Raw genomic sequence first — 12,752 nt, 5'->3', positions numbered from 1 at the left:
ATCTACTGTGGGGCATGTGCATATGCTACGGCTCTTATGGAATAACATTTTAAAATATGCGGCGTTCATGGCTCTCTCAGCCAAAAAGGTTCCTGACCCCTGGGCTATGGTGACGTTTCCGCACCGTTATCACCCCATGAGAATTTAAACACCACGTGTGAAAGTAAATAATACCTTATTGTTATGCAATATTTTATTAGGTACCAAAATAGCAGGATATGTTTCCATCACAAAAGAACAATGAATGACAGTCCCATTGTCTTATAATAACGCAAGTCATTCACACTGCAGCCCCCCAAACGCAGAGGCATGCAGAGGTCTCAGCCTCTCCGAACATTATATCGTCCAATCGCAACTCTTGTCTCATGCCATGACGTAGGGAGGAATGTTGTAAGCTGCGCTACTATTGGCTGGCTTCCAATTGTTGAGGCGGTGCTTCTATCCTGTGAATGGCTCTGGGAAGTGGTAGCGCAGAGCTTCCGGGACTGTGGAGCCGGCTGTCAGGGGCAGGTACGTGGTGTCAGTCCTGGCCTCTGTGTATAGGATGTCCCTCCCTGCTAGTAACAGAACATGTCACAGCCTGGTGGCATCCTGAGGCGCTCTGTACACTGGGCTGGGACTCTGTGGTAGTGCTATGTTATGCACAAATGCAATAAAGCCGGGGTGTTCTGTACCAAGTACTTGTATTCATAACGGGCAGGATACTGGGTGTACATAGCATATACAGGGAGGTTACTGGGTGCACATAGCGTATACAGGGAGGATACTGGGTGCACATAGCAGATACAGGGAGGATACTGGGTGCACATAGCACATACAGGGAGGATACTGGGTGCACATAGCACATACAGGGAGGATACTGGGTGCACATAGCACATACAGGGAGGATACTGGGTGCACATAGCACATACAGGGAGGATACCGGGTGCACATACAGGGAGGATACCGGGTGCACATACAGGGAGGATACCGGGTGCACATACAGGGAGGATACCGGGTGCACATACAGGGAGGATACCGGGTGCACATACAGGGAGGATACCGGGTGCACATACAGGGAGGATACCGGGTGCACATACAGGGAGGATACCGGGTGCACATACAGGGAGGATACCGGGTGCACATACAGGGAGGATACCGGGTGCACATACAGGGAGGATACCGGGTGCACATACAGGGAGGATACCGGGTGCACATACAGGGAGGATACTGGGTGCACACAGCACATGCAGGGAGGATGCTGGGTGCACACAGCACATGCAGGGGGGATGCTGGGGGCACACAGCACATGCAGGGGGGATGCTGGGGGCACACAGCACATGCAGGGGGGATGCTGGGGGCACACAGCACATGCAGGGGGGATGCTGGGGGCACACAGCACATGCAGGGGGATGCTGGGGGCACACAGCACCTGCAGGGGGGCTGCTGGCGGCACACAGCACCTGCAGGGGGGCTGCTGGCGGCACACAGCACCTGCAGGGGGGCTGCTGGCGGCACACAGCACCTGCAGGGGGGCTGCTGGCGGCACACAGCACCTGCAGGGGGGCTGCTGGCGGCACACAGCACCTGCAGGGGGGCTGCTGGCGGCACACAGCACCTGCAGGGGGGACCTTTGACTTGAAACACTGATGCAAAATACTAATTAAATACTGGCTGTGTGAAAGTGGCCTCACTATGTCCATATAGTTTACATTAGGTTTTCTTTCATACTAGTCTTGCCTATTTACATTTACAATTTTTTTTTAGACACAATTTTCTATTTGCTTTGTAACTAACTGGTGACAGTGAAATCTCAGAATTGGGCTCAACTTAATAGACATATTTATTAAATCAATTGTGCAACCCTAAATACAACAAACACAACTTGTCTCACAATAACAACTTTTCCGTGGCTTCTACAGGGAACTGTAGAGGAGCAGGGGGCATCGCTAAGCCTGGTGATGGGCGTTTTTATACATTTGAAAAGGACACAGAGAGGTGCAGTTTCCCAAGGGGGGGGGGCCGCGCCCCTCCATAGCCACTTCCAGGGGACGGGTGCCTAGTCACAGAGCACTTGGCATTGAAGGGTACTATATTACGTATCTTTTTTTCTGTAAAACCTATTTTTTTATACAAAACCTCTTTGGCAGTGTATGTAGTATGCTCTGTGGGGACTAACAAGATTAATGATTTTTTTTTGTCTTCCTAGTAGCTAATCATTGGAACAATATCATATTTCTAAGCATATGAGGGATCTAGGACATTTTTATGGTCAATGTTGTTTGACAGATTTTGTACACATTTTTTTTCTGTCGTGTATTGCCTTGTTGATAATGTGAAAATAATTAAAAATTTGGTAAAAAAACAACTTTTCTGTTAGAACTCCCCCTTCCCTAATTTTTAAGTAACTTTGTAAATGATTCTCAATTCCTAACCCTGTTTCATTCATTGCAGACCTTCTGTGCTCAAATCTTCAAAAACAATGGTAAGTCCATGTTCTTATGATAACAATTGTTTGTAGTATAATGCTGGAGATATAAAAGGGTAAGCGACTACTGATGTGAAGTGAAAACATGCCACCACATTTTTCATGATTTAGCTTCTCTGTCCACATGATAAGTCTTCCTGTTGTGTGCTGTAGTCCGCTCCAATGTGATCTGAAAGCTATGACACATTTCTATGTACAATAGAACTGAAGATAGGGGTGTCTTAAATGATGCTCCCCCTGCAGCCTCTAAACGTGACTTATCTCAAATATGGCAAACATTTTCACGTTACGTTGGAAGAGATTTTTTTATGGCTAAATGGCGCAATATTTCACATAAAAGGGAATTCTAGAAAATATCATTTCACACCCAACCTAAAGGGGCTGGGAGTTTAATGTGGTTAAATCTGGTGACAGTGTCCCTTTGAGTTAAAAAATCAGCTCACTGGGAGACTAAAAAGACATGTCTGCAATTCTTACAGTGCAGTTTATATTTGTGAGTTGGTAGACACTTCTCATTTTCTTTGTCACAAATGAACCACAGAGCAAAAGATAGAAGGAAAGTCCTTACAGTAGGTCTTTTTTTTCATACTAGCAGTGTGAGGAAAGAAGTTCTTTACATTGGTATCACATATAGTTTATTATTATAATGCATTGGTATACAAGCGGTTGCTATCAGGTCGAGGAAGAGCTGCAGAAATTCTTTTGTAACCTTTGCCAGATCTGTGCCATGACACAATTCTGTCTCTTACCTCCTTGGGCAGTTCCTTATCCCTCATGATTCTCATGTGCTCTAATATGCACTGTGAGGTTTTACACAGGTGGGTGCCCTTCCTAATCAAGTCCAATTAGTTTAATTAAACACAGCCGGACTCCAGTGAAGGAGTAGAACCATTTAAAGGAGGATCAGAAGGAAATGGACAGCATGTGAGTTACAGCAAAGGATCTCTATATAGATAACTCAGTTTTTATTGTTTAATAAATTAGCAAAATTAGATAGGGGTGGACAGTGTACATTAATGAGAAAAAAAAGAGTGAAAAATTTAAAGGGGTCTGAATACTTTTTGTACCCACTGTATGTACTGATGTAACACTAGTGGTGGCCGCAGGCAGTCAATTATTTTAAAGGGGGTGGCCACTAATAAGAAACTTTTCCCGGATAACACATCAGGTAAAGAAGAAAAGCGGCACTCAGCAATCTGTGCCAAAGTCCTTTTTATTAACGGAGGTGAAATACAGAGAAAGTGTGGGGCCTGGCGACGGGCCGTTTCGCGCTACACAACCCATTCTCAAGCCCTTGACCTTTTCCAGTATAAGTACATAACCCAAATACGGTCGACTATAAAGTTTCTCTGTAGTTTGTGGATGCAGCAGGGACACTACGGACTTCCTGTAACCATCCATGTCCTGGACTGAAGGGAGGGGTCTGTGCATGCCCCTTTGTCATAACCACTCCCCTAATCAGTGGTTTGATGGTTATCCGCACACCCCTCTAGCCACTGTTATCGGAGCGGTTATGATGGAGGTACCATGCAGACATTAATGACTGCATGGCCCCCTCCCTCTGCTGGAAGCCAGAAGGACACAGGTTGTTCTGTGTCCTGCTTTAGGAGGATCATGTGAAATGCAGGCAACAGTGAAAACTTATACGTCTAAGTACAGAATGGGTGATGCTATTAGGGTCTTGTACTTGACTTAAAGTACAAAAGTAAAGTTTCTTGTTAGTGGCCAGGAAAGGGGATTACATATATGCCAGCTGCCTTGCATTAAGTATTGAAAGTTATTGAAATGGTATTTCAATAATAATTTTTGAACCCTCTGCTCTTTTTTTACTTCAAAATATTTGAAGAAAAAAAGCTACTTTATTTATTTATATTTTCATTTCTCCAGAAAATTTCACCATCTACTAACTGCTACCTTATTTGTATAAACTTCAGACATTATATTTGTACAGAATAATAAGACAAGGACATTTCCAGAAAATAATAAAGAGCCATAACCTGTATTCTTTATTCAGCACGGCCGAATTAAGGTGAAGACTACATTGGAGCAACAGGAGGCAAAGCGTAAGGAGAGAGAGAAGAAATTACAACTCTATGTTGGTGCCACTCAAGCTGCTTTTAATAAGGTAACACTCAAAAGTTCACCTTAAGTTAAAAATGCTTTCCTTTTATAAAGAGTTGTAAGAAGCAACAGAGCGGAGGTATTCACCACCTAGTCTGGTTATTTTTATTGGTAATGTTAGACCTACAGAAGCCTTGTTTGATTATTATGCTTATAAAGACTTCTACAAATCTGCAGAGGCCTCTCTGGGACATGGTGGATTGTTCCCTGCTATGTCCCTATGTCTCCCCCACAGATGACACTTTACCTCTCCTTGGCCCCCACCCTCCACACTCTTTTAAAAAAAAAATGCTTTCCATTTTACATTAATCACTCACATTTGATTTAGTGGTTTTAACTAGAAATGAACAGACCCCAACTTTAGGTTCAGTGTTATCCGTTTGGCAGCTCCGCCTAACACGGACATGTTGCTTGTTGGGCTGCAGCCTATAAAGCAACATGTCTAGGTTAGGCAAAGCTGCAGAACAGAGGATGCCGAACCTAAAGTTATGGTCGGCTCCTCTCCAATTTAAACCCAACCATACTTGCATGCTAGCATGTGCCCCCTGGATCAGCACTTCAATTAGCGGTTAATGCTTATTTTTCATTAAAAAAAAGGACTTCCCAGACGCCCTTTCTGGCTCCTTTGAAGGAAGGCATGAATAATTAGCAGCCAGGCTGTCTCCTCCAACAGCCAACTGAGCCAGAAGGGGCTTCTGTAACGTGCACAGGCGCCCCATACCCTCATTTGCATATTTGTAAAAGTACTTTTTCACAAAAAATCCACTTTAATCCATTTGGTTGATTTCCTTTAAGTTTAAGTTTTTCTAATTATATACAGTGTACCTGTTGAGGAGATGAAATACTGTATATATTTGTGTATTAGCCGAGTTTTTCTGCACACAAAATGTGCTGAAAAACCTCACTTCGGCTTATACATGAGTCAATTTAAAAAAAAAACGTACATTCTCACCTTCTGCCGCCCCCGATGCTCTGCATGGTTCCTCTTCTATAACAGCCGACAGAGAGGCGACCATGCGCTCTGCAGTGCGGCACACACTATGACGCCGCTGATGATGTCATAGTGTGCGCTGGCCAGCAGAGCACATGGACGCGTCTCTGCCGGCTGTTACAGCAGAGAGAAGATAGAAGAGGAGCATCGAGACTGCCCAAAGGTGAGTATGTATGTTTTTGTTTTTTTTTTTTTTTGTTTTTTTTATGTGCTTGGCAAACTGCGGGCTGGCTGTATGCTTCTGGGGGCTGGCGGCCTGTATGCTATCGGGGGCTGGCTAACTATATACCTTTAGTGGGAGGCTGTGACCAATGCACTTCCCACCCTCGTCAATAGGTTTTCCCAGTTTTTAGTGGTAAAATTAAGGGCCTTGGCTAATACTCGGGTCAGCTTATACTCGAGTATATACAGTAGATACCTGTATGTGTCGTTTTTGTGGAAGTTTTCTATTTGTCCTAACTTTTCTGTTTAAATGCAGTTAAAAGGGAAAATTAACTGTTTACTAGGTTTCTAAATGTAAATCACATAAAATGTTCTAATTGCTGTCTATGATTTCTTAGACGATCACATATTTTACCTTACTTGTAAGCCCCCTGAAAAACAGGAATGTAACATAAGCACCGCTATGTGGATATATTTCTTTGCCACTTTTTTTAGTTCATTGACAGATTTTTTTTTTTTACAGAGAAAAGTTGGAGAGCTAGATAAAGAAGCATTGGAAATAACGGCTCAAATCTTGGCTTTAAACCCTGATTTTGCCTCTTTATGGAACTTAAGGCGAGAAGTTTTTCTTGCACTTGGAACTGACAGGTGAAATTTCTATGTGTATATTGACTTCTTTCTAAATTGTGCAGTGTTACATGAAATATTCCCATCTATCTGACTTTATGTGAAGACAATGCAGCTGGTTACCAAAAAGTGGGGCTGAGAAAGAATATGTGTGATGGCAATAAAAATTATTGTAGATAATGCTGCGCAAGCAAAACTAAAAATGTTAAATATATATATCTGCCAATGTTTAATGTGCATAATTGCTTTACTTTTTTTTTTCTTTTTTGTTTTTGTACTTGAGGTCAGATGAAGAGATCCAACCTCTGTATGTGTCAGAGCTCTCCTTTCTAGAGAGCTGTCTACGTGTCAACCCAAAATCCTATGGCACATGGTATCATCGTTGTTGGATAATGGAGCATATGCCAGAACCAGACTGGTCAAGAGAGCTGGCACTTTGTAATAGATTTCTGGAGATCGATGAAAGGAATTGTAAGTAGCTCTTAATTCTGTATAATGCGCTTGTTCTGTAAAATGCTATTATGTTACTCTTTTTTTTTTTACCCTTAACTATATTCATCTTATCTGTCCTATTGCAGTTCATTGCTGGGATTACAGAAGATTTGTTACTAAATCTTCTCATGTTCCACATTCTGATGAGCTGGAATTTACTAGCAGCCTTATTACCAAAAATTTCTCCAATTACTCATCTTGGCATTATCGGAGCAAGCTTCTTCCTCAGATTCATCCAGATCCACAGCGTTTAGGCCGAGCAACTGAAAAAGTCTTGCTCTCAGGTATGCAGGTAAAACTGAGATGATGGGATTGGGAGATTTTCTGGCAAACAAGACATTAAAAAAAGTCACACAGACAGAAAATTGTGACCTTTTGCCACCTCCACGACATTTTAATATAGCCTTCGGCAGAACCTGGTGTAGAAATCGTCCTGGCACATGATGTGCAACATCTTATACACCTGTGCATTGTGCGCCTACGGGGGGGATTTGTTACTGGTGCACACTACTCCAACCTTAATACATTCCTGCCAATCTGTTTTTACTGTATATAATGCAGGAACCATTAGGACGTGTTTACACGTTTCCCTCACAGAATTTGAAAGCAATGTATTCCAGAATCCACATGTTTGCATCTGGGGGTTTTACACTGGTAAAAATAATGCAGGATACAGCCCTTTTTCCTAATGTAAACTCTGGAAGGGCATGCCAAAAGCTGTCTTACACAGATGGGAACTTTAGTCCTTCTTATGAATTTGTAACAAATTTATCCAACACATTTCATATGGTGATAAATCTGTATCATAAATTGATTTGCTTCAGTACTGCACAAATCCGAGTGAAAAAAATACTCGCCCTGTCTGTCAAAGTGCAAATCTTGGTCAAATTAATTTTTTTTTGCCTGAATATTCTATTTACAATTCTAATCTGACTCCTATTGTGAATGTTAATGTTAGACACTAAAAGTGTATATTACATATGTAAAAAGTATGATATATGACATATGTGTAATGTGCACAATAATATATATATTGGCTTGTGTATTTCTGTTAGAACTGGAACTTGTACAGAATGCATTCTTCACAGACCCAAATGACCAGAGTGCCTGGTTTTACCATCGATGGCTTCTTGGAAGAGGTAGGTATCTGCCCTTTTTTCCTTGATGTAGGAGTGTCCTGTTGCTGATGCTTCAATTGATCAATCTATTAGAAAAGTTGCCCACCCACCACTTACTGTCTTTTAGACTTTCACTATATTCTGTGTCTGATGATCAGTCTACAGAGCAGCCACAACATAGCTCTCACAGCTAGAAGGAGCATTTCTTCCATTAATGTTCAATTAATATTAGAAAATAGCCCTTACGTACAGTATGTGTATGTTAAAGCAGTCCCAATATAACTTTTTTTTTCCTTGTCGCAGAATATCACTTTAATATATAAACCAAACAATTGTTATATGTACCCGTTCACACCAAGGAGTTGCTTGGTCCAAGGATTTATTTATATGGATGTTTTTTATACAAGACTCTTGCATATGTATATAATTTTATTTGTTATCCTTGCCCTCCTTCCTTCTAAAATAAACTTTTAACATTATGATAATGAGCCGGAGGGGCTCTGGGGGGCAGTTTCCAGAGCCCCTTGGTGATGTCTTTTCACTTGTTGTTATAATGAGCAGAGCAGGTCCCCCCTGAGAGGCTGTGCCGTATTCTTGTGGGCTTGGATTTTACGGATTTCACTGTACGCCCCAAATGACATGTCTACTTTATTCTTTGGGTCGGTGCGATTACGGGGATAACAAATTTATATAGGTTTTATGTTTCCATACATTTATAAAAATTAAAACCTACTGTACAAAAATTTTTTGGGGATTTTGGCATCTTCTGGAGCTAATAACTTTTATACTTTGGTGTATGGAGCTGTGGGTGGTGTCGTTTTTTGCAGATTTTGATGACGTTTACAATGTTATCATTTTAGGAATGTGCAACTATTTGATGACTCTTTATAGAATTTTAAATTTTTTTTAAAACGGCAAAAAAGTGCCATTTTCGACTTTTGCCGCGATTTTCCGTTACGGGGTTAAACGCAGTGAAAAACCATTATCATATTTTGATCGGGCATTTTCGGACGCGGCCATACCTAATGTGTTTATGATTTTTACTGTTTATTTATATTTATATCATTTCTAGGGAAAGGGGGGTGATTTGAGTTTTTAGGTTTTTTTATTATCTTTTTTTTTTAATTTTATTTTTACTATATTTCAGACTCCCAAGGGTACATTAACCCTAGGTTGTCTGTAAGATCTTATCATATACCGCTATACTACAGTATGGCAGTATATGGGGATTTCAATCCTCATATATTACAATGTGTTGATAGCACATTGTAATGAATAAGTTAAAACGAAGTATCCTCGGGTCTTCATGAGACCCGAGGCTACCATGGCGACGGATCGCCGCTCCCTGATGGCGTCACGGGGAGCGACGATCCTCAGAAAGATGGCGACGCATAGGCTCTTTTTGAAGCCGCCCGCAGCTTTGCCGGTGACGATCAGCCTGAAAACACCCGGGATCGGTGCTGGCAACGATCGTGGGTATTACCGGTAAGCGTTTGCTGCAATATGCAGCCAAGACTTACCGGCTATGGAGAGGGCTCGGCCCTCCATGTACCGGGACCCGGCATGTGACGTAGTACTACGTCACATGTCGGTAAGAGTTAAAGGAAATCTACCACGAGGATCAAGGATAGTAAACCAAGCACACATGCTAGTGTGCACCTCCTCTAGCATGATCTGCTCTCCTTTTTACTTCTTATGCCCTTGGTTTTTATGAAAAACCGGTTTAAAAATTATGCAAATTAGTCTGAGGGGCTCCAGGCTCCATAGATGTGAATGGAGCCTTTAGCCCCTCAGGGTAATATGAATAATTTTTAAAGCCGTTTTATTTATGAAAAAGGAGAGCAGATCCTGCTAGAGGAGGTGCACACTAGCATGTAAGTGTGCTTGGTTTACAATACTTATTTCTTCTTATTAGAAGATGTCCTTTAATGTAATGTATATGAACCTCTTATTGATAGTAAAGCACCATGGAATTAATGGTACTCTATAAATAAATATCTATTATAATATCTCTACCTATTTACTAGTATTTCTGCAAATATCTCCTAGTATATGAATTGTTGTTGTCAGTTGCTGTTTATGATGTAACTTAAATCTTGCATATGCATATTTTTTTATAACCGTTCTGTAGTTCCCCACTTCCACAAATCATATGAGAAAGAGTGGACCTTTTAAATATCGAGTAGTGTTTCCTATTACGTATGATCAAGACTAAGGTCTTTAGCTGAAATGCGTTGATTGTATGAAGTGGATTATTAAAGAACCCAGAGAATGAAGTGCTGTATTCCTCCTTTTTTTCAATATAACTTTGTACTTTTCTGCATTACTTATGCATTTCAATTATTTTTCTTAATACCTGTCTATTTATTTTTCAGCCGATCTCCCTCTATCTATCCGAAGTATGTCTGTTGATGTGGCTGGCTCCTGGATATCCGTAACATTTTCTCAACCAGTGTTAGTAAGTGTACAGAATGAAATTTTATGGTAAAAAGTTACTTTGCAATAGGTATGCCGTACATGTATATTAGACCTGAACCTTCTTGCAAATCTAGAAATGAAAATGGTCATATATTCTTAGTATATAAGACATGGTGCATACGGAAAAAACACTATAAAGTACACTTTTGGAAGTTGTGTTTTTATAGGGCTTAACATTCTTCATATATGTAGGGGAAATTGGTTTACATATGTTAGAAGGGTTGTCCAGAGGTTGGGAAACCAGCTTTCTTTAAAAACTGCGCCATACTGCACATGCTTTCTGCTGGTATTGGAGCTCAGTTGTAGAGATAAATGGATCTTAAAGGGGTGTTCCCATTTCACTATATTAATGTTATTGTTTGTATTATTTTCTAATATACTTTCTGTATCAATTCCTCACAGATTTCTAGATCTCTGCTTGCTGTCTTTCTATAGCAACTTTCTATATTTACTACCGGTTTACAGAAATCTGACCATGGTCACACAGATGCACGGCTCGTTAGTATCACAGAGAACAATCAGAGCTTTGTGACCATGGTCAGATTTCTGTCCACTGGTAGTAAACATAGAAGCTTTCTATAGAAGGACAGCAAGCAGAGATCTAGAAATCTGTTAGGAAATGATACAATTTTTCTATATACTTTCTGTATAACTTTTTATAATACAAACACTAACTAACATTAATTTGCTGAAATCGGAATACCCCTTTAAATGCAAAACTGCGCACTGCCTATGGTCAGGAGAGGAGCTCTTTTGAAAGAAAGCAGTTGTGTGTTTCACCCTCCAGAAAACCCCTTTATAAGCACCTGTCTTCTTATTCTGTTATGGAGGATACTTTAGAATCTGAGGTGGCCGACAAGTACTCATTAAAATGTGATTATTAACGGACATTTACCACCAAGATCAAGGATTGTAAACCAAGCACACTGACCTACTGGTGCCCCCTCTGTCAGTATCTGCTCTTCTTTTAGCTTATTCCCTGTTTTTTACAAAAAAAGGATTTTAAAATTATGCAAATGTGCATGTGGGCTCCGGGCTCCGAAGGTTTTATAGGACTCCGGCACATTTCCATAATTTTATTCTCAAAAACAAGGGCATGAGAAGCTTAAAGAAAAATGGATACTGCCAGAAGGGGCACACAACAGTATGTCAGTGTGCTTGGTTTACTATCCTTGATCCGGGTGGTAGATTTCCTTGAAACTTTATAAGAGGATCTTGATACCAATTAAATATTGCTTAATGGTCACAGGACATGTCATTAACTACTTATACTATTGTACAGGCAGTCCCCGGGTTACATACAAGATAGGGTCCGGAGGTTTGTTCTTAAGTTGAATTTGTATGTAAGTCGAAACTGTATATTTTATAGTTGTAGATCAAGACAAAATAATTTTTGGCCCCAGTGACAATTGAAGTTTAAACATTTTTTGCTGTAATGGGACCAAGGATTATCAATAAAGCTTTATAACAGACACCTTACAGCTGATCATTGCAGTCTGGGACTATAGTAAAGCATTCAGAAAGCTCCACCAGAGGTCAGAGGGGTCTGTCTGTAACTATGGGTTGTCTGTAAGTCGGGTGTCCTTAAGTAGGGGACCGCCTGTACATATTTGCAAAGTGGATAAACACTGCATGCATGTGTCTCACACAGTCCTCTCCATCTGAACGCTATAGGGGATATGCATTACTGTGTTGGTTATTTGACCATTGTCTAATAGAACTAGACAGTTCTGTGCTGTGCCAGATTAATCCCTGTGTCTGATGCCGGATGATTAATCTGGTGCAGCATAAGACTGGAGAGTTGTACTTTCCACCTTTCCTTCGGACAAGTCGGAAAACTGCCAAGAAATTATCTAGTCCTGAGTTTTTGTGTCAGAGCTGGGCTATCATCCAGCAGCATTAGGACGTTAGGTCCTGCAATCTTCCTGATACAGCATCGTAAAAAAAAAAATTAAAATGAGAAACCAATTACAAATAAGTGGCTTGTTTTGCTGTTTGATTTTAATTAATCAAAAAGAAAATCCACTGCAAAAAATAATACCAGCATCAGTCACTGCTTGATTTTTGCACTTTGATTCTGGTAGTGCTGTTATATTTCTAAGGCCTCCTTCATCCAAAAATCAACTTTTAAACCTACGCAAATGATCCACAATTACTTTAGTGGGGTCACTAAAGCACCTCTGGGCTCCGGCTTCAAAGACTATTACATTTTCCCTTGAGCACTTCCTAGCCACCCACCACTCTTCTGCCAACATCACTCCACCTCTGCCTCCCACTCTCATGCCTAAACACTCAT

General features: G+C 40.9%; 1 protein-coding gene across 1 annotated transcript in view; it reads left to right on the top strand.

Moving 5' to 3' along the window:
* Positions 1-392: 392 nt before the first annotated feature.
* RABGGTA (Rab geranylgeranyltransferase subunit alpha) overlaps positions 393-12,752 on the top strand; it is a 29,945-nt gene continuing 17,585 nt past the window's right edge. Inside the window, exons 1-8 of the mRNA XM_072150754.1 lie at positions 393-510; positions 2,434-2,464; positions 4,482-4,592; positions 6,265-6,389; positions 6,652-6,839; positions 6,947-7,144; positions 7,916-7,999; positions 10,354-10,436. Of these exons, the coding sequence (XP_072006855.1) occupies positions 2,462-2,464; positions 4,482-4,592; positions 6,265-6,389; positions 6,652-6,839; positions 6,947-7,144; positions 7,916-7,999; positions 10,354-10,436 (792 nt within the window). The 5' untranslated portion in view covers positions 393-510; positions 2,434-2,461. The remainder of the gene's footprint in view (positions 511-2,433; positions 2,465-4,481; positions 4,593-6,264; positions 6,390-6,651; positions 6,840-6,946; positions 7,145-7,915; positions 8,000-10,353; positions 10,437-12,752) is intronic.

Source organism: Engystomops pustulosus, chromosome 1 (assembly GCF_040894005.1).
Source record: "Engystomops pustulosus chromosome 1, aEngPut4.maternal, whole genome shotgun sequence".
Lineage (NCBI taxonomy): Eukaryota > Metazoa > Chordata > Amphibia > Anura > Leptodactylidae > Engystomops > Engystomops pustulosus.
This window is presented reverse-complemented; position numbering and strand designations above follow the sequence as displayed.